General features: G+C 51.9%; 2 protein-coding genes across 3 annotated transcripts in view; both read left to right on the top strand.

Annotated features, from left to right (window-relative positions):
- SLC22A7 (solute carrier family 22 member 7) lies at positions 1-15,264 on the top strand. 2 transcript variants are annotated; one of them, XM_054168140.1, is made up of 10 exons: positions 1-378; positions 3,411-3,514; positions 6,696-6,850; positions 8,482-8,650; positions 10,456-10,573; positions 11,540-11,649; positions 12,283-12,497; positions 13,075-13,183; positions 14,792-14,998; positions 15,162-15,264. In XM_054168140.1, the coding sequence occupies exons 1-10, from the start codon at positions 1-3 to the stop codon at positions 15,262-15,264; spliced, it is 1,668 nt and encodes a 555-aa protein (XP_054024115.1). The 2 variants fall into 2 exon arrangements, with proteins under 2 accessions (XP_054024115.1, XP_009902135.1); XM_009903833.2 differs by having other exon boundaries at positions 15,201-15,264.
- Positions 15,265-16,493: 1,229 nt separating this feature from the next.
- ACSS1 (acyl-CoA synthetase short chain family member 1) overlaps positions 16,494-27,241 on the top strand; it is a 36,730-nt gene continuing 25,982 nt past the window's right edge. Inside the window, exons 1-2 of the mRNA XM_054169015.1 lie at positions 16,494-17,010; positions 23,502-23,598. Coding sequence (XP_054024990.1) covers positions 16,494-17,010; positions 23,502-23,598 — 614 coding nt within the window. The remainder of the gene's footprint in view (positions 17,011-23,501; positions 23,599-27,241) is intronic.

The following is a 27,241-nucleotide window of genomic DNA, read 5'->3' on the forward strand; positions in this document are numbered from 1 at the left end:
ATGAAATTCGAAGATCTCTTGCTGGAAGTTGGTGGCTTTGGCAGGTTCCAGGTCTTGATTCTGTTTAGCCTCTGCCTCCTGAGAATCAACCTCCCCATGCATTTCCTGCTGCACAACTTTCTGGCTGCTACCCCCTCCCACCGCTGTGCCGTTCCGCACCAGGAGGCCTTTGCGAACCTCACCGCGGAGGAAGTTCTGCTCGTCAGCATCCCCCGGGAGCCTGATGGCACTTTCAGGTCCTGTGAGATGTTCTCACAGCCTCAGTTTCACCTGCTGCTCAATTCCTCTCTGCAGCCAGAAAACAGCTCCAGCACCCAGCAGTGCCAGCACGGATGGGTCTACGACCGCTCGCAGTTCACCTCCACCATCTCCACCCAGGTAACGCCTGGCCTGTGAGCCAGCCAAGGATGAAATTAGCTCAGTGCTTTGAGGAGCAGGCAGGAAGATGTTCACTTGGGTGCACAGAATCAGAAGGGAAGGGGAACGTTCACCTTTTAGCCGGTGGAAATTACTTGTTTGGAGAAGGTTTCCTCGGATGGGGAAGCTCTCTGCAGCTCATAGAAGCCAACCGTTATTAACATTACTACGAGCACCTTGCTCAGCTTGGTGGTTAGAAGCAGCATCTTCATTTCTCCAGGTGATTGAGAGGAGAGGAAGGGTTGGGGGAAGACACATACACAGGATTTTCTCTGCTTGGGCCACGTGGCATCCACACTGGATTACACTCCAGCAGAAATTCACATGAGCCCATGACTGACTTCTTGATCTTCCAGACTTTGTAACTCCTGTTCCCTTGGCCACCAGCTTCCTCCTCATCAAAGGACCACAGAATATTAGGGGTTGGAAGGGACCTCAAGAGATCATCCAGTCCAATTCCCCTGCCAGAGCAGGATCACCTAGAGCAGATCTCACAGGAATGCATCCAGGCAGGGTCTGAATATCCCCAGAGAGGGAGACTCCACAACCCCCCTGGGCAGCCTGTTCCAGTGTTCTGTCTCCCTCACAGGGAAATAAGTTCTCCTCCTGTTTCCATGGAGCTTCCTATGCCTCAGCTTCCACCCACTGCCCCTTGTCCTGTCATTGGGCATCACTCAGCAGAGCCTGACTCCATCCTCCTGGCACTCTCCCTTTACATGTTTATAAACATGGGTGAGGTCACCTCTCAGTCTCCTCCTCTCCAAGCTGGAGAGCCTCAGCTCCTTCAGTCTCTCATCATAAGGGAGATGTTCCACTCCCTCAATCATTTTTGTGGCCCAGTGCTGGACTCTTTCAAGCAGTTCTCTGAGGTCCTTCTTGAACTGAGGAGGTGATCTCCCCAAGATCATGCTGCCTCTTTTCACTGGTAGCATCAGTGTCTCTTGCTGCCAAGGCAGATGTGCTCTCCTGCTGCAATGCAGTGTGCTGGCCAGTCACAACCTTCAGCCTGCCTGAGGTCCCTGCCCAGCAAACATTAACCACCCACCTACTAAAACACTTTCCTAGGGCTAAAAGTGATACCTCTGGTGTTAATGCTTTACCTTCCTGGAAAAGCAAGCCAAGTCACAGGAGGTCCTAGGGGAGGAAACAACTTGGTCAGGTGAAAGGGGCATGGCTGAGGGAGCTGGGATTGTTTAGCCTGGAGAAGAGGAGGCTCAGGGGAGACCTTACTGCTCTCTACAGCTACCTGAAGGGAGGTTGTAGCCAGGAAGGGGTTGGTCTCTTCTCTCAAGCAACCAGCACCAGAACAAGAGGACATAGTCTCAAGCTGCACCAGGGGAAATTTAGGCTGGAGGTGAGGAGAAAGTTCTTCACTGAGAGAGCTGTTAGGCATTGGAATGTGCTGCCCAGGGAGGTGGTGGAGTCACCATCCCTGGAGGTGTTCAAGAGGGGATTGGATGTGGCACTTGGTGCCATGGTTTAGTCATGAGGTCTGTGGAGACAGGTTGGACTTGATGATTTTTGAGGTGTCTTCCACCCTTGGTGACTGTGATTCTGTGAAAACAGAGTCACAGTCATGCAATTGTTTTGTTTGGAAAAGACCTCTGTGACCTTAGAGCCCAACCATCGACCCAACACCACCATGGCCATTAAACCCTGAACCAGAGTGCCACGGCCACACGTTTCTTGAACACCTCCAGGGATGGTGACTCCACCACCTCCCTGGGCAGCCTGTTCCAATCCCTGACCACTCTTGCAGCAAAGAAATTTTTCCTCATATCCAACCTACCCCTCCCCTGGCACAATTCCAGGCCATTTCCTCTTGTTCTATCACCTGATACTAGGGAGAAGAGACCAACCACCCTGTTTCTTTCTGCAACCTCCTTTCAGGTAGCTGTAGAGAGAAATGAGATCTCCTCTTAGCCTTCTATTTTCCAGACCAAACAACCCCAGTTCCCTCAGCTGCTCCTCAGAGCACTTGGTAGTGCTGGCTGTGTCCATGAGAGCAGGGCCAAGCCTGAATCTAGAGCTGATGCCTCCTCCCCACCACCCAGCCAGCCCTGTTTCTGGCAGGCACAAATGTGAGTCCCAGAGGTGCACCAGGGCTGTACCCAATTCCTGCAGTGTTTCAGGGAGAAAGGCACCTTTAAGGAACAAGGCAGGGGAGGTGCTCCCCACAACAGATGCTGAGCAGGGAGCCTCCTGACGCTCCACCCATGCTGCACTGGGCTCAGGACATGGCCAAGGGGCCAGGGCTCACTCAGGATTTTTTTGCTATTGCAGCAAGAAAGGTTGCTCAAGGTCTGGTTGGCCCTGTCACAGAAGCTGTGAGGCTGGGTTGATGATTGAATCATAGAAATGTTTTGGTTGGAAGAGACCTTAAAGATCATTGAGTCCAGCCTTCAACCCAGCACCACCGTGGCCGTTAAACTGTGTCCCCAGGTGCCATGGCCACACGATTCTTGAACACCTCCAGGGATGGTGACTCCACCATCTCCCTTCCCTGGGCAGCCTGGGCCAGTGCCTGGGAAGAAATTCTTCCTAATCTCCAACTTAAGCTTCCCCTGGCACAATTTCAGGCCATCTCCTCTCTTTCTGTCACCTGTTACTAAAGAGAAAAGACCAAACTCACTGCACCTTCCTTTCAGGTGCACCAAGCAGGTTGAGAGCAGCTATGACAGAGGTCAGGGAAGGGAAAAGGGGAATTCTCTGTGATAAGTCACACCCAGCAAAGCTGTCTGGTGCCAAACAGGTGTCCAAAAAGAGGCTGTCACAGCTAGGGATAGAGAACTGGGAGGTCTCTGAGCTTTGTGAGATGCAGCTTCCTATTTCTCAGGACTGTCCTGTGTGCAGTGCTGGACTCTACCCCCACAGTCAGATTTGTCTGATATCCAGGGCGAGACACAATGGCTGGCCAGCAGAGGGGAGGGACGTGAAAAGGCAGCAGAGACTGAAGGGAGCAGTGAGTGTCACTTCTTGGCCTTGTGTTTCAGTGGGACCTGGTGTGTGAGCGGCGTGGATTGAACCAGGCAACCGCAACCTTCTTCTTCGTTGGCGTTACGCTGGGGGCTGTGATATTCGGATACCTCTCAGACAGGTTTGACTCCTTCCAGGCTGTTCCTCCAGGGCTTTGGTTTCATGATGACAGCTCTACAAAACCTGTGACCTGCAGAAGGCAGGCAGAAAGGAGAAAGCAGATTTGTAAAGGGAGAGGTCAGCTGCTCACATGAAAGCTGGGTCAAAGTCATAGAATCACAGAATCAGCCAGGCTGGAAAAGACCTCAGAGCTCATCAAGTCCAACCTATGACCCAATACCTAACACCTCCTGACAACCAAACCATGGCTTCAAGTGCCACATCCAATCCCCTCTTGAACACCTCCAGGGATGGGGACTCCACCACCTCCCTGGGCAGCACATCCCAATGGCCAATCTCACTTTCTGGGAAGAACTTTCTCCTCACCTCCAGCCTAAACCTCCCCTGGCACAGCTTGAGGCTGTGTCCTCTTGTTCTGGTGCTGGGGGCCTGGGAGAAGAGACCAACCCCCACCTGGCTACAACCACCCTTCAGGGAGTTGTAGAGAGCAAGAAGGTCTCCCCTGAGCCTCCTCCTCTCCAGGCTAAGCAACCCCAGCTCCCTCAGCCTATCCTCACAGGGTTGTGCTCCAGACCCCTCCCCAGCCTCATTGCCCTTCTCTGGACACATTCAGTGTCTCAATATCCTTCTTAAACTGAGGAGCCCAGAACTGGACACAGGACTCAAGGTGTGGCCCCTCTGAGTACAGGAGCAGAATGACTTCCCTGCTCCTCCTCCTCCTCATACTAGAAAGCAATGCAGGGGCTAAATGCTCCATGGATGAGAAACTCGGCAACCCACCAGAGAAGCAGCTCTGGCCTTGGATTAGGAGTAAGATGCACTGCAGCAATGACCACAGCCAGCACTGCTGCTGCAGCAGTGAAAACTGAAGGAGAGCTCCACTGCCTGTGAGATTGATGTCAGAAAAGACAAATGTCCAAAAATAAGTAAGTAAATAAATAAAGGGAGCAGGCTGGCCAAACCAGAACCAAAACAAGAGGGTAAAAGAGTAGTTAATTCCTTGCAGGTTATATGGAAACTGCTTAAGGACACCTAAGTGAGGGGTTCAGAGTAAATGCATGCACTAGATGCAGGGGGGAAGTAGCTTCTCATGACCCTCTGCAGCTCCCTGAAAGGAGGTTGCAGCCAGGTGGAGGTTGGCCTCACACGCAGCAAGTGACAGGGCAAGAGGAAATCAGCCTCAAGTTGTGCCAAGGGTGGTTCAGGTTGGATATGAGGAACAATTCCTTCCCAGAAAGGGTTCTCAGGCACTGGAGCAGGCTGCCCAGGGAGGTGGAGGAGTCCCCATCCCTGGAGGCAGTTAAAAGATGTGTGGCTGTGGTGCTTCAGGATGCATCCTGCAGACTAAAATGGCTTTTTTAATCCATTCCCAGGCTTGTTCAGCTTGCTCCTCTTGTTGGAATGTCTCCATTTAATCTTTCAGGGGTTGTGGTTTCCTACCCCCTCCCTTTGCAGACAATTTCAACAGCATTCTTTCCAGCAGCCTGCAGTTCGACCCTGCCAGCTTGCTTCTGCTTTCCTTAGCAGGTGGCATGCATTTGCTGAAAGATTCTGGTAATGGCTCCATAAATAGCTGACTTGCACCCTGCAGGGAATCTCATGGGTTTATATCCTTCTTGCTGCATTTTCAAGGAAAACATTAATGGGGGGAAAAAGAAAATCTTATTTGTCAGGCAGTTACCCTGAATAAGAGCCATTAGTGTGCCCAGGAGGCCAAGAAGGCAAACAGCATCCTGGCCTGCATCAGGGATAGTGTGACACCAGCAGGACCAGAAAAGGGATAGTCCCCCTGGAATCAGCACTGGGGAGGTCATATTTTGAGGACTGGGCTCTGTTATGGGACCCCCAGCTCAAGAAAGACACTGAGGTGCTGGAGAGAGCCCAGAGGCAGGCAAAGAAGGTGGTGAGGGGTCTGGAGAACAGGTCTGGTGAGGAGCATCTGGAGGAGCTGGGGTTTAGTCTGGAAAAGAGGAGCCTAGGGGGAGACCTCATTGCTCTCCACAGCTCCCTGAGAGGAGGTTGTAGCCAGGTGGGTGTTGGTCTCTGCTTCCTAGTAACAAGCACCAGAATGAGAGAAAATAGCCTTGAGTTATACTGGGGGAGTGTGAGTTTGGGTATCAGAAGAGACTTCTTGACTGAAAGAGTTCTCAAACACTGAACTAGGCTGCCCAGGGAGGTGGCTGAGTCCCCATCCCAGGGGGTGTTGAAAAGATAGAGAAATGTGATTGAGCCCTGGGAGGAGGAAATGCTGAGCCAGACCCACAGGGACAAACATGAGAGGGATTGAGGTGTCAGCAGCATGGGATTTCAGGCTGGCACCACTGCTTTTGATAATGATGGTGAATAGGTTGTTCTGACTGGTGATGCTCTCTCCATTGGAGAGCCTTGTGCCCAATTCTATATCCTAGAATCATAGAATGGTTTGGATTGGACCTTAAAGATCATCTAGTTCCTACCCCTCTTCCATGGGCAGCAACACCTTCCACTAGCCCTGGTTGCTCAAGACCTCCAGAGCTGTCTCCTCCTCTGGGGAGCACACTTGTTAGGCCACACCTGGAGTCCTGTGTCCAGCTCTGGGCTCTTCAATTCAAGAAAGATGTTGAGTTGCTCAAACATGCCCAGAGAAGGGCAGTAAAGCTGGGGAGGGGTCTGGAGCACAGCCCTGGGAGGAGAGGCTGAGGGAGCTGGGGTTGCTTAGCCTGGAGAAGAGGCAGCTCAGGGGTGACCTCATTGCTCTCTACAACTACCTGAAGGGAGGTTGTAGCCAGGTGGGGGTTGGTCTCTTCCCCCAGGCAACCAGCCCCAGAACAAGAGGACACAGTCTCAAGCTGTGCAGGGGGAGGTTTAGGCTGGATGTGAGGAAGTTCTTCCCAGAATGAGAGCTTGGCCATGGGAATGTGCTGCCCAGGGAGGTGGTGGAGTCCTCATCCCTGGAGGTGTTTAAGAAGAGCCTGGATGAGGCACTGAGTGCCATGGTCTGGTTGATTAGTTAGGGTTGGGTGATCAGTTGGACTTGATCACCCTGGGAGTTCTCTTCCAACCTGGTGGATTCTGTGTCTGGCCCTCTTTGCAGAGCAGGCACTCTTTTCATCTTCCTTCTGGAGCCTTTGCTTTGCCCCCTCTCAAGCCCCACTCCTGAGCCAGGCTTCCAGCTGCCCTAACCCAGCCTGTGCTCGTGGCAGGTTCGGACGCAAGGCCATGCTGCTGCTGTCCCTCCTCTGCTCTGTGGCGTTCGGGATGCTGAGCGCTGCCTCCGTCTCCTACGTCATGCTGGCCGTCACACGGACCCTCACTGGGGTGGCCCTGAGTGGGATCTCCATTATTGTCCTGCCTCTGGGTGAGTACATGGGGGTTTGTGGGTGCCCAGCTGTACTTTCAGGCTGGTGTGGTGGGTTGAAATTACCACCCTCCCCCCCTGCCCCCGACACAAAATTGCCAGCCCAGCCCCGTTGGAGAGCACTCTGGAGCTGCACTTCACAAGCAGGACTGCAATCTAGCAATATGGAATGCAGTGACTAAATAGACAATATTTACATGTATTTATAAACAACACGAAGCCAGGGGGCTGCCCAGGGCTTCCCCCTCTCTCCCCCTCCCAGCAAAGGGAAAAAGAAAGAGGAGAGGGGGAAAAAAGAGCAGAGTGTGGTTTGTTAGTACTTAGCCACAAGAAGAACACAGATGTGGTGGGCTGAAATTCCACACACACACACACACACACACACACATTAACTTTGCCAGACCAGCTCAACATGAAGCAAATGGAAGCTGTGTTTACAAGCAAAACTACAATCTGCACTGGAGTGCAGTGAAGGTGTACAAAATGTAGAACAGAATAGAATTAACCAGGTTGGAAGAGACCTTCGAGATCATCAAGTCCAACCTATCACCCAGCACCACCTAATCAACTGAACCATGGCACCAAGCACCCCATCCAGTCTCTTTCTAAACACCTCCAGGGATGGGGACTCCACCACCTCCCTGGGCAGCACATCCCAATGGCCAACAACTCTCTCAGTGAAGAACTTTCTCCTCACCTCCAGCCTAAACTTCCCCTGGCACAGCTTGAGACTGTGTCCTCTTCTTCTCTCTCCTGAGTGAAGCAAGTGGAGAAGAGATCAGAGAGAGAGTTATTTTGGTACAGCCAATCTTATACCAGGCATTTTTCTCCACTGAAATGGTTTAGGATAATCTTTAGTTTTCCTCTTTACCCCCAAGAGGGAATTATTGGTAATTATTTTTGCTACTTTTCTGCTCAGAATCTGTAACTAAATTTTGTAAGGCATAGCCTAAAACCACCAGGACAGCCAAGGCCAGCAACAGCCAAGCATGAAGCAGCCAGCTGGTGGAGCAAAGAAGCCCAAAAGAGAGTTAGTTTATACAACTGTGTTAGTTACCAGACCATCATTTAGACCTTATCATTGTTTTCCCTTTTGCATCCATGGGTGATTTATTTGCATCCTCCCACACTCTGCTCGAGACCTGTGGAAAACTTTGGAGGCCTCAGCCTAAAACTGGCACACTGGGGCACCTCTGACAGGCAGCAGGGAGGCAGGGACTTGCCTAGCAGACAGGGCAGAAACAGGAGTGTGGAAACTGATATACAAGCAACTTCCCTCCAGGCAGCCAAAAGAGCATCCCTCTGGGGAAGCAGCTCCAAGAACTACTATTTTCCTGTTAGCTTAATTAATGCTTTAACAGTATCAAATGGAATCAAATTAAGACAGCCACTTAGTAGTAGTTCTGTTGTGGCACTCATGCTTGCAATTGATGCCACCTGAGTCTTTCTAAGTGTGAGATACCAGGCTGGTCCAAACCCAGAAATTTCTCCCTCTTGGGAAGCAGATCCAAGAGCTACAGTTTTCCTTTAGCTTAATTAATGCTTTAACAGTGTTAAATGGACTCAAATTAAGACAGCCACTTAGGAGTAGCTCTGTTGTGTCCCAGCTGAATGATCCTTCCCTCTTGCAGGGATGGAGTGGGTGGACATAGAGCACCGGACCTTCATCGGGATCCTGATCAGCGTCTTCTGGAGCGTTGGGAACATGCTGCTGGCCATGGTAGCCTTCTTGGTGAGGCAATGGCACTGGCTGCTAGTAGCTGTCACAGGACCTTGTCTTCTGAGCGTTGTCTGCCTGTGGTGAGTGCAGCACCCTGCAGCCAGACAGCTGGTGGGGATGGGAGCAGGTTGTGATTCATCTCTCCTGCTCTGTGAGCATGGCAAAAGTTGCAGTGCTGATTACAGGATAGCCTCTGCCCTGGTGAGGCTGCATCTGGGGTATTGTGTCCAGTTCTGGGCCCCTCAGTTCAAGAAGGACCTCAGGGAACTGCTTGAGAGAGATTCCAGCACAGAGCCACAAAAATGATGAAGGGAGTGGAACATCTTCCTTATGAGGAGAGACTGAGGGAGCTGAGGCTCTTTTGCTTGGAGAGGAAGAGACTGAGAGGTGACCTCATTCCTGTTGACAAACATGTAAAGGGAGAGTGCCAGGAGGATGGAGCCAGGTTCTGCTTGGCAGCTGTGAGCAACCTGATGTAGTGTGAGGTGTCTCTGCCCATGGCAGGGGGGTTGGAACTGGGTGATCCTTGAGGTCCCTTCCAGCCCTGACAATTAGGAAAAGCATTTTCACAGGAAGAGTGCTCAGTGGTCAGGCATTGGAACAGGCTGCCCAGGAAGGTGGTTGAGTGGATGTGTTTAAAGCTCACTTAGATGTGGTGCTTGGGGATATGGTTTAGGGGTGAACTTGGCAGAGTAGGATTAATGGCTGCACTTGATGATCCCAGGGGTCCTTTCCAAGCGGATGGATTCTATGACAAGCTTGTGTGGAGGAGCTGAAAACTTTCAGATGCAGAAGAGCAGTTCTGCAAATGTTCTTTTGCTCTACACATAGTTTTCACCTACTGCTTGAACAGTGACAGCAGTTGTTCATTAGGTCTTTTTGTAACCTGCTTCAGGGCATATTAATCATCAACAGCTTGCAGGGAACTGGCCTTGAACTGTTCCCATGAGAGATTCTGACAACCCTGTGACCTCAGCAGACCTCGTAGCCACATACTTCTCCAAGGTCCCTAGACTTCCCACTGCCTGCACAGCATGCCCAGCAGAAAGCCTCCATGAGAAAGGCAGATTCTGTTCTCCACTTCTGCCAGGGGACAGGTTTGAGCAGGAGAAGGTAGGGTGTTAGCTGCTGCAGTAGGATGCAGCCACTGTGGGGTGTTTCAAAGCCCGACTGCTATGCTAACCCACAAAATGCCAGGTACCCTCCGGGCCGGACGGGCTGCACTGCCACCTGCAGCCACGCAGGGGTGAACTGCAACCAGACACAAGATCACCGAGAAGTCCAAGGGGAGGCAGTTTATGCTGGTTTATGACAAGTGCTAATTCGCTTCTGCAGCAGTACAGCATCACCTGGCACTCAGTGACTGGCACAGACACTTCACTGGGGGCTGCAGCCACAACGACCTAGCCCCCTGATGGTGGTCTTGAATTGTTATAAACCCCAATCAGATTAGCAATGAACAAACTAAGTAGAGAGCTTACTGCATTCTTTCTGCATAGTAATTTTTTACATCCTATGATTTCAAAGTTTAGAGTACCTCTCCCCCCCAAAGAAAAACATGAATCTGTAAGCATAAGCTCCCTGGAACTGATTTGAATTGGCAAGGGTCTGCAACTTTAACCAGATCAGAAAACTCAAGGCTCTGATCAAAGCCCACCTGATGAACTGCTTGACTAGACAGACTTCAAGCAGCAGCCTGTGCTCCTTCAAGGGTAGAGCAGCTTGTACCTGTACCAAGGGTGTCCCATCACTCTTCTGCTCATGAGCCACAGCTGCTCTTCTTACCTGAAGCTGAAATTCCCTGAAGAGTCTGTGGCCAGAGCCATGCTGTGGGGTGGAAAACACGGAATGCCAACAGGAACACTGTCTTCTCTCCTCGCTCCAGGTGGGTCCCAGAGTCTGCCCGCTGGCTCATAGCCAATGGCAAAGTGAAACAAGCTCACAGGCACCTGCTTAGGTGTGCAAGAATGAATGGAAGGAAAGACTTCACTGTCTCACCAGAGGTGAGAAACTAAAGATCCAGACCCATGTTCCCCCTCTCCGATGTTTCTCTTTGTTTCACTTCTGTTCGATAGCTGAAGCGATGCTCAGCCTGCAGGCTGGTCAGTGAGGTCCACAGGGTGCCCTGCTCTACTTTACTCTAGAAAGCAGCTACATTCACTCCTAAAGGTAAAGCAGCAGCTCAGCTTCCGTGGGGCAAGAAACCCTCTTCACTTAGTAGAGTCCTTCGACCATTGCTGTGACAAGAAGCCTCAATGCACTGGGCTAAAGATGCAGCAAGAGAGAAACACAGCAGACTAAGGCAGAGGCACCACTCAGCTGGTGCTGAACTGTGTCCCTCAGCAACACAACTCTGCACCTTCTAAACACCTCCAGTGATGGGGATTCAACCACCTGCCTGGGGAGCCTGTGCCAGTCTGAGAACCCTTTCAGTGAAGAAGTTTCCTCTGATATCCAACCTAAGCCTCCCCTGGTCCCAAGACAGGTTTCTGATAATGTGTGCCCAGAGAATCATTGTGCAATGGAAGCGTATGAGAAAAAGCAAGGTGGAGCTGGAGCTGGGAAGGGCACAGGGCCCATCCTGAGTAGGTTTTCAGGTCTGGATCCTAAATGTAGAATCATAGAATTGTCAGGGTTGGAAGGGACCTCACTTAGCTTCAACCCCCCTGCCATGGGCAGGGACACCTCACACTACAGCAGGTTGCTCACAGCCACAGCCAGCCTGGCCTTCAAAACCTCCAGGGATGAGGCTTCCACCACCTCCCTGGGCAACCTATGCCAGTCTCTCACCACCCTCATGGGAAAGAACTTCTTCCTGACATCCAATCTGAATCTACCCACTTCTAGTTTTGTTCCATTCCCCCCAGTCCTATTGCTCCCTGACACCCTAAGAAGTCCCTCCCCAGCTTTCTTGTAGCCCCCTTCAGATACTGGAAGGTCACAATTTCCTTTCTTTCCACCTCTCTCAGGCCCTCAGACAGATGGCAACAGACACAAGTCCAGGGAAGAGCTACTCCTACATCAGCCTGTTCAGGACACCAGTCCTAAGGAGGATCTCCCTGTGTTCCGGGGCCGTGTGGTAAGCAGTTGTCACTGTGGCAGTTTCAGGCTGTGCCTAGGAGAATTTTCCACAGATCTTGAACAGAAAGTAGTAGAAAGGAAATGAAATACCATTGGATGTAAAAAAACCAAGGAAAATAATGAGAAGGCCTAAATTATTCCATTCGTCTGAAAACCAACATAAAATTAGTTTGTAAACTCTCTCTCTCTCTCTCCTCTTTTTGTCTCCCTTCGCTCTGGCTGGTGCTTCTGCTGGCTTTGCTGACCTGGGCTGTGTTCTTCTTGTGGCTAAGTACTAACAAGCCACTCTCTGCTCTTTTTTCCCCTCCTCTTTCTTTTTCCCTTGCCTGGGGAAGAGAGGGAGAAGCTGTTGGTAGTCCCTTGGTTTTGTCCAGGGGGGGTTCTCCAGCTGGTTGTAAACTGTAAGTACATGTAGATCTTGTGTGCTTTGTACATATCCATTGCATTCCAGGTTTGGGATTGTAGTTTTGCTTGCAAACACAGCTTCATTTGCTTCCCAACTGAGCTGCTCTGGCAATTTTATGGTGGGGGGTGGGGGGGAATTTTCAACCCAGCCCAACAGGGGATTTGGGCTGCAGCTCCTCAGATGCCTTTCCCTGATGCCCACCTCCACCTCCACCACTCCCTGCAGGTTTGGTGTCGCCTTCTCTTACTACGGCATGAGCCTGAAACTAACTGGCTTTGGGCTCAACATGTACCTCTCCCAGTTTGTTTTTGGCATCATTGAGATCCCAGCCAAGATGATCATGTATGTGCTGGTGAATCGAGTGGGACGACGGCAGAGCCAGGCCTGGAGCCTCATCCTGACCGGAGTGTGCATAGGAGCCAACATCCTCATTCCTAAGCGTGAGATGCTCTGCATAGAATCATAGGATTGGACTGGATCAGCTTCTGGATGGTTTCTGTGATTCTGTTGGAAGGGGCCTTAGAGATCCTGATGGAGCAGGTCCAGAAGAGGGCCACAAAAATCATCAGGGGGCTGGAGACCTCTTCTACAAGGACAGGCTGAGGGAGCTGGGGGTGTTCAGCCTGGAGAAGAGAAGGCTCTGGGGAGACCTAATAGCAGCCTTTCAGTACCTGAAGGGGGCTACAAGAAGGATGGAGAGAAACTGTTTACAAAGACCTGTAGGGATAGGCCAAGGGGCAATGGTTTCAAACTAGAGAAGGGCAGATATAGACTGGATGTTAGGAACAAGTTCTTTACTATGAGGGTGCTGGAACACTGGCACAGGTTGCCCAGGGAGGTGGTGGAAGCCTCATCCCTGGAGGTTTTTAAGGCCAGGCTGGATGTGGCTGAGAGCAACCTGCTGTAGTGTGAGGTGTCCCTGCCCATGGCAGGGGGGTTGAAGCTAGGTGAGGTCCCTTGAGGTCCCTTCCTGACAATTCTATGATTCTATGGTAAATGTCTTTTCTTTCCTCCTAGCCTTCACCTCCCTGCGCTCTGTAGTAGCCATTATGGGCAAAGGTTTCTCAGAAGCTGCATTCACTACTGTCTACTTGTACACCTCTGAGCTCTACCCCACGGTACTCAGGTAAGAGATGCCACTCACCTGAGTGCTCAACCAGAGCCTCAGTGGGATCTCACCCTCAGGCCTTGCACATCAGCACTGTATGTGCTGTGGGCTGGACTGCAGGACTGATGCCTTGCCTCTAGAAGTAGCAGGTTCTAGGAATTACACAAGGAAGGGGCAGAAAGTTGCCCTGGTTTTATGTGGGGTCTGTGTGGTTAGGTTATGCTGGTAGGGAGATGTATCAAAAGGTGAGCACTGTTCTGTGTGGGAAGAGTTTTGAAGTCCAGAAGACATCTGTGCTTAGAAAAGTTTTAGTCTCCTGTGATAATCTGCCAATAATACACCCAAACCCCAATCATTTGAAACACCAAGCTATATAAGAGACACACACAACCACGTTTGACAGTCCTCTGGACATGAGGTGATATTAAAACAGAGATTAGATAGCCCCTCAGGAGGGAAAAGGAGAGCTTATTAAAACAACTGGGTGATGGTAACATAAAACCCAGTTAAGCATCAGCATTGTTTGGGATAGAGGGGGGACTGGTGGAAGGAATTGCTTCACTGGTTTCCTGGTGAAAGTCTGAACAATCCCTCACCATATCATTTGGGTTGGGAAAGACCTTTAAGATCATCAAGTCCAACCATTCTTTAACTCTGCCAAGGCTGGTGCTACATCTCTGCCTCTTTGAAACGTGTCCAGGGATGAGGATTCAGCCACCTACCTGGGCAGCCTGTTCTGGTCTTTGAGAACCTTTCAGGGAGGAAGTTTCTTCTGATATCCAACCTGAACCTCAACCTGCCCTGATGCCCTGCTTCGTTCTATGAGTTCTTACCAGGGAGTAGAGACCAACACCCCCCTCACCCCAGCCTCCTTTCAGGGAACTGTAGAGAGCAAGAAGGTCTCTGCTCAGCCTTGTCCTCTCTGCACTAAACAATCTCAGTTCCCTCAGCCTCTCCTCACCAGACCTATTCTCCAGACCCTTCAGCAGCTGCTTTGTCCTTCTCTGGACCCACTCCAGCGCATCAATGTCTTTCCTGTAGTGGAGGTCCCAAAACAGAACCCAGTCCTCAAAACGTGACCTCCCCAGTGCTGATTACAGGGGCACTATCCCTTTTCTGGTCCTGCTTGTGTCACGCTGGCCCTGAACCAGGACAGGATGCTGTTGGCCTTTTTAGCCACCTTTGAACGCACTGGCTGATGTTCAGCCAGCTGTTGATCAATGCCCCCAGGTCTTTCTATACTGGGCAGCTTTCCAGCCACTGTTAGGTTTGCTCTCAGCAGATCAGAGGGCATCCTAAGGGATGGGTAGAGAACACACTCAGGGTTTTAGGCATTTACAGATGAAACAACTTCAGAGCAGATATTTTTGCTGTGGACCTGCAACTTCTTTCTCATAATGACATAAATCTACTTCTCACAGCAGCCACATTTGCCCTCTGGGAAATATCATTGTAGGGTGATCAGAAGAAAGGAAAACCAACTCCTAGGGAAAAAAATCTGGCAGTGGAAAAAATTTTTGGCGGGGTAAGGTGAAAGGTCTGAGCTTTCCCCCAAGGTCTGATGTGATGAAGCATCCATCTCTTTCTCGTGGTGGTCTGCACCCCCACGCTGCCCTACTCTTTCAGGCAGAATGGGATGGGGTACACCGCCTTCATGGCACGCCTCGGAGGGTCTTTGGCCCCACTTGTGTTCCTGATGGATGAGGTGTGGAGGTCTCTGCCTGAGGTGACCTACTGCGGCGTGGCGGTGCTCTGCGGCTCCGCGGCTTTCCTGCTGCCCGAGACACTCAACGCACGCCTGCCCGAGGGCATCGAGGACGTCGAGAAGGCACCGTGAGTCCGCTCTGTTCAGCCCTGCACGGGCAGGCTGCCAAGAGAGGCTGGGGACGTCCCTCTTCGCTGCCTGTCATTCCCCATCTGTGGGGGGGAGCAGCAGAGGAAGGACCAGCCCAGTGGGGCTCGGGGCTCTCAGGCTTCCTGCTCTTCTGGCCAGCAGCCCAAACATGTCTTGTTTGTTTGTTTTTCTTCCTTCCAGAATGAAAGGGTCATCTCAAGTCAGTGCTGCCAAAGGCATGCCCCTACAGTCCCTGCTGAAGTGAGGGACTCGGCGGGACAGCCACCAAGCAGGACTGCAAAGCAGCTGTGCTCACACCTGTCAATAAAAGAGCCTTTGCTATCCACCTAGTCTCTCTCTCCAGGGAAGTATCATAGTATCAGTCAGGGTTGGAAGGGACCACAAGGATCATCTAGTTCCAACCCCCCTGCTCTGGGCAGGGACACCCCACACTAGATCAGTGGGCTGAGGACACTGGAGGAAGGAGGATCATGAAACCAGCTGCAGGGAGCTAATGCACTCTGCAGTGGGGCCAAGAGCAAGGATGCAGAGGTCTAACAGGGTGTGGAAATAAAGGCACCCCAGTCTTTGGTCTTGTTGGACTAGCAGCTGCCTTCAGATCACAGGGGTTGAAAGGGACCTCCAGAGATCAAGTCCAACCCTGCTGTTAATGCAGGTTCACCTAGGGCAGGTTGCACAGGAATCCATCCACATGGCATTTGAAAGTCTCCAGAGATGCAGACTCCACAACCTCTCTGGGCAGCCTGCTCCAGTGCTCTGGCACCCCCAAAGTAAAGAAGTTTTTCATTGTTGGCAGAGCCTTCCAGAATAGAATAGAATAAACCAGGTTGGAAGAGACCTTTGAGATCATAGTGTCCAACCTATCATCCAACACCATCTGATCAACTAAACCATAGCACCAAGCACCCTATCAAGTCTCCTCCTGAACACCTCCAGTGGTGGTGACTCCACCACCTCCCCAGGCAGCCCATTCCAATGGGCAATCACTCTCTCTCTGTAGAACTTCTTCCCAACCTCCAGCCTAAACCTCCCCTGGCACAGCTTGAAACCTATGGATGTGGCACCTTGGGTGTAGGGTCTAGCAGCTGTGGAAGTGGTGGGTAGAAGTTTGGACTTGATGATCTGAGAGGTCTGTTCCAACTTTTATGATTCTATGATTCTGTGTCTCAAAGAGAGCTGTGGTGAGGATGGTGTTGGCCTCTCCTCTCCCCTATAACTTATGACAGGACAAGAGGTGAGGGCCTCAAGCTATACCAGGGGAGGTTTAGATTGGACATTAGGAAGAATTTTCTTTACCCAGTGGTCAGGCCTTGGAACAGGCTCCCCAGGGAGATGGAGGAGTCGCCATCCCAGGAAGTGTTAAAAAAAACTACGTGGCACTTTATTGGCCATGGAGGTGTTCGGTGGAAGGTTGGCCTGGCTGTTCTCAGAGGTCTTTTCCAAGGTTAATGACTCTGTGTGTCAGGGCGCAGGATGAGCCGGGGGCCATGCGGGTGCAGGGGTTCCCCCTGGCTGCGGGAAGCTGCCCAGGCTGCGGGGCGCTCCGCGGCCGCCCCGGAGCCGCCCCGCCGGCCGCAGCCCCTCCCCGCAGGCGGTCTCCTCGGGCGGGCGGGGGCTGCTTCTAGGCTGGGAGGCGGGCTCGCGGCTGGCGGGGTGCGGGCGCGGCTCGGAGCGCAGCCGCGGGCAGTACCCCCCATGGCTCTGACAGCCGCCCGGGCGCGGGTGCTGCGCCCCCTCAGCCGCTGGCCCCCGCCGGGCCGGCCGCCCCTGGCTGGCCGCAGCTGCCGCCGCGGTGCGGGGGGCTCCGCGGAGCTGCCGCCGGGCGGCTACGGAGCCTGGCAGGAGCGGGCGGCCCGCGACCCCGCCGGGTTCTGGGCGGAGGCGGCACGGGGGACGCTGTGCTGGGACAACCCCTTCCACACGGCTTGCCGGCCCGGCCGGCCCGCCGGCACCGCTCGCTGGTTCCTCGGGGGTCGCCTCAACGTCTCAGGTAAGGACTCCCCGGGACCGCGCATCTCCTCAAGCCCCTTCGCCTCGGGAGACTGCCCCGCCGGCCGTGCCTGCCGCTGCCCTCGGCATGCCCGGGGGTACCCGCTGGGGGATGTGTGTATGTATATGCGTTTTGCCAGCGTCCCTGTTTTTGAGTGAACACCCCGAGGATTTCGGTTGGGCGCTGTTTCGAGAGAATCTGCGGAGCGTTGCGAAATATCCTATCAGGTGCTGCGAGGAGCAGCTGAGGGAACTGAGGTGGTTTAATTTGGAGAAGAGGAGGCTGAGGAGAGACCTCATTGCTCTCTACAACTCCCTGAAAGGAGGCTGGTCTCTTCTCCCTGGTAACAAGTGACAGGAGAAGAAGAAATGGCCTCAAGTTGCGCCAGGGGAGGTTTGGGTTGGGTATTAGAAGAAACTCCCTCACTGAAAGGGTTCTCAAAGGCTGGAACAGGCTCCCCAGGGAGGTGGCTGAATCCCCATCCCTGAAGGTGTTTAAGAGTTGCAGAGATGTGGTGCGGAAGGATGTGGTTTAGCACCAGCCTTGGTAGAGTTAGAGAGTGGTTGGGCTCTGTCATCTTAAAGGTTTTTTGCAATCAAAGTGGTTCTCTGAGTATTCTCCCTTCCTCTGCTGGAGTGGGCACACAAGCTGGATCAAGAGTTTGTTCTGATCTAGGAGGACATTGCATCCTTCCCTCCCGTGGTTCTAACCCTAGGGAGGTCCTCTCCCACCCGGTTAAAAGGTGGAGTATAAGGAGGGTGACAGAGGCAGGGAGTAAAGTACTCTCCTTCTCCTGGGTAGAAGCAATTAGAGTCTGAGGATCAGATGGAGAGGACAGTCCCTGCTGGGGGCAGGGAAGGGAGCTGACTGTACAGTTCAGCTCTGGCAGCACTGTAGTTTGAAAAGGAAGAGGAAGGTCCTAGGCAGTATGCAGGCAGCCCTGCTGCTGCTGTCAAGCGTGGTTGATGTTTGCAGTCACAGTGTGGTTTTCCAGCAGCAGCTTGCAAAAGCTTGCTCTTGGTGATCTAAAATGCCTTTTGCTACCCAAACAATTCAATGCTTCTGTGAAATGCAGGGAAGTAAGTAGTGGGAGGAAAATTCCAAGCTGGAGATTACTCTGGCTAAGCCTCTTGCCCTGGCACTGCTACGCCCACAGCCACTGTTGCTTCCACAGAAACCCTGCCACAGCCCCTCGGCCAGAGTGTGGCATCCCTGAGGCAGGGAGGCCCTGACCTCAGTTGTACCATCCTCAGCCCTTAGCCAGGGATTTGCCTGTGTTGCCCTCAATCCCAGTGGTTGACTGTGGGGTGCTGCTTGATCTCCTGATGGACTCCACAGTGCCAACACGAAGATGAGGCAAAGATGGGAGTGCCAGTCCTTTGTAGGACTCTCTGAAGTGAGAGGAGGTTGCTCAAGGCCTTGGCCAGCCTGATCTTGAACACTTCCAGGGATGGGGCATCCACAACTTCCCTGTGAAACCTGTTCCAGTGTCTCATCATCCTCACTGGAAAGAATTTCTTCCTAATCTCCAGTCTGATTCTCCCCTCTTCTAGCTCAAAGCTGTTCCCCCTTGCCCTGCCATTGCAAGAGCCAATTCTCTTCAGGTCTTCCAGAGAATGCCAGGGAGCATCTTCTCCCAGGAGACAACGGCCAGAAGTAGATCCCAAGTGAGAGAAGGACCTGCGAGTGCTGGTGGACAAGTTTGCTATGAGCCAGCAGTGTGCCCTCATGGCCAAGAAGGCCAGTGGTATCCTGGGCTGCAAAAAGAAGAGTGGCCAGGAGGTTAAGGGAGCTTGTTCCCCTTTCTACTGTGCCCTGGTGAGGCCTCATCTGGGATACTGCATCCAGTTCTGGAGTCCCCAGTTCAACAGAGAAATACTGGAGAGAGTCCAGCCACAAAGATGCTGAGGGAACTGAACATCTCTCTAATGAGGAGAGGCTGTGAGAGCTGGGGCTGCTTAGCCTGGAGAAGAGGAGACTGGGAGGGCTCATGGACACTGATCAATATCTACAGGGCAAGTGTCAGGAGGATGGAGCCAGACTCTTCTCAGTGGTGTCCAGGGACAGGACAAGGGGAAACAGAAGCAAACTGGAACACAGGAGGTTCCCTGTAGACATAAGGAAATACTTCCTCAGTTTGAGGGCATGTGAGAACTGGACCAGGCTGCCCAGAGAGGTTGTGGAATCAAAAAATCATAGAATCAATAAGGTTGGAAGAGACCTCTGAGATCATCGAGTCCAACCTGTCACCCAACACCTCCTGACAACTAAACCATGGCACCAAGTGCCACATCCAGTCCCCTCTTGAACACTTCCAGGGATGGGGACTCCACCACCTCTCTGGGCAGCACATCCCAACAGCTAACAACTCTCTGAAGAACTTTCTCCTCACCTCCATCCTAAACCTCCCCTGGCACAGCTTGAGACTGTGTCCTCCTGTTCTGGTGCTGGGTGCCTGGGAGAAGAGAGACCAACCCCCACCTGCATACAGCCACCCTTCAGGTAGTTGTAGAGATCAAGAAGGTCTCCCCTGAGCCTCTTCTTCTCCAGGCTAAGCAACCCCAGCTCCCTCAGCCTCTCCTCACAGGGCTGTGCTCAAGGCCTCTCCCCAGCTTTGTTGCCCTTCTCTGGACACATTCAAGTGTCTCAATGTCCTTCTTAAACTGAGGGGCCCAGAACTGGACACAGGACTCAAGGTGTGGCCTAACCAGTGCTGAGTACAGGGCACAATGACTTCCCTGCTCCTGCTGGCCACACTATTCTTGATCCAGACCAGGATGCCATTGGCCTTCTTGGCCACCTGGGCACAGTGTTGGCTCATGTTCAGCCTACCATTGATCAGTACCCCCAGGTCCCTTTGTGCCTGGCTGCTCTCCAGCCACTCCAACCCCAGCCTGTAGCACTGCCTGGGGTTGTTGTGGCCAAAGTACAGCACCTGGCCCTTGGATTTGTTGAATGTCATCAAGTTGGACTCTGCCTGTCTGCCCAGCCTGTCAAGGTCCATCTGGAGAGCCCTTCTACCCTCTAACTGATCAACACCCGCTCCCAACTTGAGTCTCCTTCTCTGGAGCCTTTCAAACCCCACCCGGATTCATTCCTGTGCAACCTGATCTAGGCAAATCTGCTTTAGCAGGAGGGCAGGATGAGAGGATCTCTGGAGGTCCCTTCCAACCCCTACCATAGAGTGAGCAAGTCTTACTGAAATGAACCACTTCCAAACCTTGTTGAGGAGGCAAGAAAACATATGGAGAAATGAGTAGGGTACAGTAGAGTCCAGCAGAGCCACGAAGATGCTGAAGGGAGTGGAACATCTCACTGCTGAGGGAAGACTGAGGGAGCTGGGGCTCTTTAGCTTGGAGAAGAGGAGACTGAGAGGTGACCTCATTCATGTTGATAAAGATGTGAAGGTCAAGTGTCAGGAGGACAGAACCAGGCTCTGCTCAGAGATGCAGGATAAGGGGCAGTGGGTGCAAGCTGGAGCAGAGGAGGCTCCATGTGAACTTAGGGAAAAGCTTTTGCACTGTGAGGGTGTCCAAACACTGGAGCTCAGAGAGGCTCTCCCTCTCTGGAGACATTCAAAACCCACCTGGGTGCATTCCTGTGTGACCTGCTGTAGGTGATCCTGCTCTGGCAGGGGGGTTGGACTGGCTGATCTCTCAAGGTCCCTTCCAACCCCTAATGCTTTGTGATTCTGTCAGTAGTAAGGGGAGGTAACTAAAGTCTATACTGTAAAATGAGCAAAAGGCTCTTGTAAGCCTCAGATCAGGAAGGAACTAATAGCGTTTGGCCTGGTTCACCTCCTGGTTCTTGCTTAGCAGGGAGCTAAAGCTCTCACTTAGCTCAGCCATGGGGCTTCCTGCACTAGCAATTCCCCTCTAAAGCCTGCTCACGAGTAAGAAATGCTGCTTGAGCAGTGGATCCCCATTAATGTGATTTACTGCAGCGTGGCACAATATGTGAGGGTGCTGCTGCAGTCAGCTTGGAGGTGGGAATTGCTGAGGGTCATGGATCACAGCAAATCACTTTCAGTCTGGGTGGGGAGTGCAAAGCAGTGTGCTGACTGCTTAAGGTGCTCTCAGTTAGAGGCTACATCATCACAGAATCAACCAGGTTGGAAAAGACCTCAGGGATCATCAAGTCCAACCTAGTACCTAATCCCTAACACCTCCTGACAACTAACCCATGGCTCCAAGCTTTGTCTTCCTGTATTGTTTCAGGAGAATAAGAAAGAGCTTGGACTGCTGGAGGTTTTATAGGGTTGCTGCAGGGATTTTCATCAAAGAACAATCAAGCACTTCAAACAGCTGAAGAGTGCTTGTTGGTGGTTTTGAGACTGACAGTTGCCCTCCCTGAAATGTCTGGAATTCTGAGGGATTTCCCCCTCTGTGGACCTTTAGGGGCTCAATCCCCCACCCTAGGAACGACTTACAGCCTGATGTGATCACAAAAGAGCCCAAGCTGACTCCCAAGTCTGCAGTGTCCCTTAACTGTCCAGGAATTGGGACAGCAGAAGGCAGTTCCTGCTGCACTTGTGTGGAGAAATGAAAGCCTTTCCCACGAGTATTACTAACATTGCCTGGAAATATGATCTGAAACTCATTAATTTGTTTAAGGGTGCTCTCTGAGTTATGCAACTGGGGTTGAATAGTTGTCCATTGAAGTCAAGTAGCTCCTTCTAGAAGATAGTTATAAATACATATAAATAAGTGTAGGTTAGGCTTGGATTTAATCCTTCACCAGGCTAATCTCTAACCGTCAGGCAGGTTTCTTGGGTGCATTCCCTGTTTCCTCAAGGGTGGGTGCTCCCCTAGGTTAACTTGGGCATCCTGCATAGATATGGTTTCCTCTACCACAAGTTGTTGCAGCTCACCTCCAGAAGGTACTTTCATGCCCTTAAGTTTGAGCTTGAGGCATGCTCAGCATCCCCAGATGCCTGGGAAGGTGTAGCTAGGATCACAGAATGGTTTGGGCTGGAAAAGACCTTAAAGATCAGCAAGTCTGCTGCAAAACCACGTCCCCTCAGCACCACATCTCTGCCTCTTTGAAACACCCACAGAGATGGGGATTCAACCACCTCCCTGAGGAGCCTGTTCCAGTGCTTGAGAACCCTTTCAGGTAAGAAGTTTTTTTTCTGATGTCCAACCTAGAGCTCCCCTGGTGCAACCTGAGGCCATTTCTCCATCACCTGCTTGCCCTGCACTTGCTGCATAATGGCACTTGAGATGATCTGCACAGACTTAAGGCCTCTGTACTCCTTGAGTTTACCCTGGAATCTATAGTTTTGGGTGTTTTCAGTTACCTGAGATTCAGCTCTTCCAACGTTCCCTGGAAGAAAATGGTTTCACATGAGCTTTAATTAGAAAATTCAAATGGTGCAGTGCTATCAGTGCAAGTCTGTCAGATGCATGAAGTGAAATGCTGCTCTGGGGAGCAAAAAAACCATCAAAAGTACGTCATGTCTTAGTGCTGCTGGGAGCAGGGGAGAGATTTGGGCTGGTTTAAACATAGCCAGCGCAGCTAAGCTGAGCTGAATCATCTGAGAGCTCTCCTGGGGGTGCCCTGTCTATAGCATCTGTAGCAATTAAGTGTAGAGTGCAGTGTTTGCATGTTACAGATGTGGCAAAGGGCAGCTTTGTCAGTGCTGCACACACTGCCACTGCCAGGGCTATAAATGAGCTTGGGGCTGGGGTGCTAGCAAATGCTGGTGCATCATGTGCTGGCTTACTGTTACGCTTGGAGTCACATCATTGTTTTGCTTGGAAATCACCTTGAAGATCATTGAGTCCAACCACCAAGCTAAGACCACCATGGCCATTAAACTGTGTCATGGAGTGCTGCACCTGCTGGTTCCTGGAACACCTCCAGGGATGGTGACTCCACCACCTTCCTGGGCAGCCTGTTCCAATGCCTGACCACTCTTGCTGTAAAAACATTTTTCACTGATACTCAGCCTAGGTTTCCCCTGGCACAATTTCAGGCCATTTCCTCTTATTCTATGACCTCCTCAACCTCACTCCAACCTCCTTTCAGGGAGTTGTAGAGAGTGTTAAGGTCTCCTCTCAGCCTCCGCTTCTCCGGACTAAACACCCCCAGTTCCCTCAGCTGCTCCTCCCCAGCCCTGTTCTCCAGACCCTTCACCAGCTTTGCTGACTGTCTCTGGGCAAGCTCCAGCACCTCAATGTTCTTCTTGTAGTGAGGGACCCAAAACTGAACCCACTGCTTTTGGTGTAGCCTCACCAGTGCTGAGTGCAGGGGCATGATTGCTTCCCTACTCGGCCAGCCTCAGCTAGTCGAGATGCTGTTGCCCTTCTTGGCCACCTGGGCAAACATTGGCTCATGTTCAGCCAGCTGTCAACCAGCACCCCAAGGTCTTTTTCTGCTGGGCCAATTTCCAGCCACTCTGGCCCCCACCAAGTGGCCAGCTTGAGCAGGCCATGTTTGCAGAGCACCTTGCACAGCAGCAGGCTCTATTGAAACCTCTTTTCTTGCAGTCAATTGCTTGGATCAACACGTCAGAACGTCTCCGAACAGAGTGGCTTTGATCTGGGAGAGAGATGAGCCTGGCACTGAAGTGCACGTCACATACAGGTATGGCACCTTCTCATGATGCTTTGTGATGCCTGGCAAGGTGGTGGGTCAGGAAGATGGGCTGCTGCTCTGAAATCAGGCCTCTGTGAAACTCTGCTTGCTTCTGAGCTACTCCAGCTCACAGAGCAGGCAGATGCAGTGCTGCAGCTGGGTTCTGGTTTCGTGATCATAGAACTGTTTCAGCTGGAAAAGGCTTTGAAGGTCATCAAGCCCAAACATTCTCTAACTCTGCCAAGGCTGGTGCTAAACCATGCTCCTCAGCCCCACATCTCTCTGTCTTTGAAACACCAGGCTGGATGAGGCTCTGGCCAGCCTGATCTAGTGTGGGGTGTCCCTGCCCGTGGCAGAGGGGTTGGAACTAGATGATCCTTGTGGTCCCTTCCAACCCTGACTGATACTATGACACCTACAGGGGTGGGGAATTCAAACACCTCTGTGGGGAGCCTGTTCCAGTGTTTGAGAAGAAATTTCTTCTGATGTCCAACCTAAACCCCTCCTGGTGCAAAACTTGAGGCCATTTCCCCTCATTCCTCATTTGTTACTAGGAAGAAGACGCTGGTATCCACCTGGCTCCCACCTCCTTTCAGGGAGCTGTAGAGGGCACTGAGGACTCTCCTCAGCCTCTTCTTTTCCAGACTAAACAATGCCAGTTCCCTCAGCTGCTCCTCACCAGACCTGTTCTCCAGACCCTTCACCATCTTTGAAGCCCTCCTCTGGCCATGCTCCAGCACCCCCATGTCTTTCTTGTAGTGAGTGAAGGGCCCAAAACTGAACCCAGTACTCAAGGTGTGGCTTGACCAGTGCTGCCTACAGGGGCATTTGTTCTGTTGTTGGTCAACAGCATGGTACCAAGTCCTGTCTGCAGGGGATTTGAAACTCCCAGTGTTCCTCTTTCCCATTCTCCTTGCAGATTGAGCAACTGCTCTGTGTGACAGTGAGTTGTAATTGCTGCTGTACTTGGTAGGCTTTGTTAGACTCCAGTGATTTTCAAGCACATTTCTCTTCCCTCTGCTCTGTGGCCTCATTTAGGAGCTAGGCCTGCCTGCAAAAATGCCTTTTAGGTCATCTGTTTCTCTGGTGGGAGTTAAAGGTTTCCCACACTTTCATGTTCCTCAATGCATCTTTTAGGGAGGCAGGTGTTTAATCTGCTGGATCAGAAAACAGGAGACACAGGAGGTGCTGCCATCTGACCCTTTTCTGTCCCTTTGCCAATAAGGAGGTTGCTGGAGCTCCTTGAGTCTAACCAGATTCTGGTGGTCTGGTTCACCTCCAGCAGACGTTACTCATTGGAGTGACACAGCTGGTCAGAAGGGAGGTGTGAGGATATAAATAGCTTTGAGAGAGGTTAGTGCCCCATGCAGCAGAAATCAGCACAATCTGCCCTACAGCTGTGGGAGGAGTGGACTGTCTGGGAGCTGTCATTTGGCAGGCTGTGCAGCACGTTATGACATACAGGTGGTGTAACAACGCAGTAGCTCGGCTCAGTGCTCCGAGTGTTGGCTTTTGCCATCCGAGTGGTGGTAGAAAAGGAGATGGAATCAAAAGTTGTTTCAGAGCTCAGGGTGGTGTGTGTGATTTTACCACTCTACTCACTCTTTCAAGCACAAATATAGGCTAAGAGAGGAGTGGCCTGAGAGCAGTCTTGAAGGGAAGGACTTGGGGGGTGTCTGTTTATGAAAAGCTCAATGTGAGCCAGCAGTGGGCACTGGCAGCCCAGAAGGCAACCAAGTGCTGGGCTGCATCACAAGCAGTGTGACCAGCAGGGCCAGGGAGGGGATTCTGCCCCTCTGCTCTTGGGACACCCCACCTGGAGTACTGTGTCCAGCTGTGGGGCCCTATCATGGTCCAAGCAGAAGGACATGAAACTGTTGGAGTGGGTCCAGAGGAAGCCATGAGGATGATCAGAGGGCTGGAGAGCCTCCCCTATGAGGACTGGTTGGGAGAGTTGGGGCTGTTCAGCCTGGAGAAGGTTCCAGGGAGACCTTATAGCAACCTCCCAGTACCTGAAGGGGGTCTGCACCAAAGCTGGGGAGGGACTTTTTACAAGGGCTTTGCAGCTGGAAGAGAGGGATGTATACTACATATAAGGAGGAATTGTATTTTCAGTGAGGATGTTGAGACACTGGAAAAGGCTGCCCAGCAAGGTTGTGGATGTTCCCTCCCTGAAGTGTTCAAGTCCAGGCAGGACAAGGTCTTCAGCAACCTGGTCTAGTGGGAAGTGTCCCTGCCCATGGCAGGGGGCTTAGAACTAGATGATCTTTAAGGTCTCCTCCAACCCAAACCATTTCAAGATTCATGCTCCCATCTGTGAACCTGAGGGTAGGTCAGAGGAGGGAATTGTGCTGTGATTAACCTGAGGAGAGCAGCTTATCAGATAGCTTCGCTCAACGCAACTCTAGCCTCCCCCCTTAGGCTGTGCTGCTTGAAATGTGCTGAGCTGTTCCAGACTCTCAAACCATCTTCTTGGGCTCTCTGGAGATAGGAGAAGACATTTCCAAACAGCAACAGAGCTGTGTTTTTTTTTTTCTCTCTTGGCCTTGAGAAAACCTTTGGAAGAAAGCATGTTTTCAGCTTGTGGACCTGTGATTGCTGAGGCCTGAAGCCAAGGAACAGACATCCCAAAACTGAACTTATCTTTGTAAGGCTGCACCGAGAGGCAGTAAGTAACAACCAGAAAGAACACCAAAGTGGAAGATAACCTTGATAACCTCTTATCTTCCAACTTATGCTTGGGTTTGAGAGCTGTGCTCCTGCTCCTCTGCCTGCTCCTCTCGGTGAGAGGTGACTGCAGCGAGTGACAGTTTCCCAAGAGACTTTGGCCCTCTGACAGGGTCAAAGGGTCACTTGGTTCTCTGCTTATCTCATTAAGTCAAGATTAGCTTTGCTGAAAACAGCCATATTATATGGGTGTGTGCACAAGGAGAGAATCCAAAGTTTTGCCTTTTCTGGGATCTTTGGGCTGCATTTTTAGAGGGGGCAGTAAGGTTTTTCCCAAGGTGTGTTGGCACTGACCTTCCTTGGAGGCTAAGCTGAGTTGAAGACTTTTGTAGAGTCACAGAATGGTCTGGGTTGGAAGGGACTTCTAAAGGTCATCCAGTCCAACCCCCTCTGCAGGCAGCAGGGACATCCTTCCCTGGATCAGGTTGCTCAGAGTCCTGCCGAGCCTCACCTTGAATATCTCCAGGGATGGGGCCTCGACTACCTGCCTGGGCAACCTGTTGCAGGGCTCCACTACTCTTATGGGAAAGGGCTTGTTCCTAGCATCCAATCTAAATCTACTCTTCTCTGCTTTGAAACCATTTCCCCTAGTAGTAGCATAATATTTTAGCCTGAGATTTTCCTGGGAAGCACATGAGGAAAAAGAGGTGGCCCAGAAGCTGTGATGCTGGCTGAGTAATCCTCTGAGATCCCTGTGGCCTCTGCAGGACAACTCCAGTGTAAAGAGGGAATGAGAGGGATGCTGGATATCAGGAGGACCCAAGCTCTGGGAGATGGTGCCCTTTTCCTTAGGAGCTGGTTGTGCTGCTAATGGGACAGCAGCCTTGAAGGTGTGCTCTAGGAAGGCAAAGACTTTAATGTGGCCACTGCCTAATGGATCAGCTTTGAGAAGGGTCCTGGAATCTCGGCTGGGAGGTGTGCAGGG

Source organism: Dryobates pubescens, chromosome 2 (assembly GCF_014839835.1).
Source record: "Dryobates pubescens isolate bDryPub1 chromosome 2, bDryPub1.pri, whole genome shotgun sequence".
In the NCBI taxonomy this organism is placed as follows: Eukaryota; Metazoa; Chordata; class Aves; order Piciformes; family Picidae; genus Dryobates; species Dryobates pubescens.

What these genes read in the sequence shown, in the direction of transcription:
- SLC22A7 (XM_054168140.1), top strand. Translation starts at nt 1, where the DNA reads ATGAAATTCGAAGATCTCTTGCTGGAAGTTGGTGGCTTTGGCAGGTTC. An exon ending in CTGAGCGTTGTCTGCCTGTG is followed by an intron (nt 8,651 to 10,455) that starts GTGAGTGCAGCA and finishes TCCTCGCTCCAG; the next exon opens with GTGGGTCCCAGAGTCTGCCC. An exon ending in CTCTACCCCACGGTACTCAG is followed by an intron (nt 13,184 to 14,791) that starts GTAAGAGATGCC and finishes CTACTCTTTCAG; the next exon opens with GCAGAATGGGATGGGGTACA.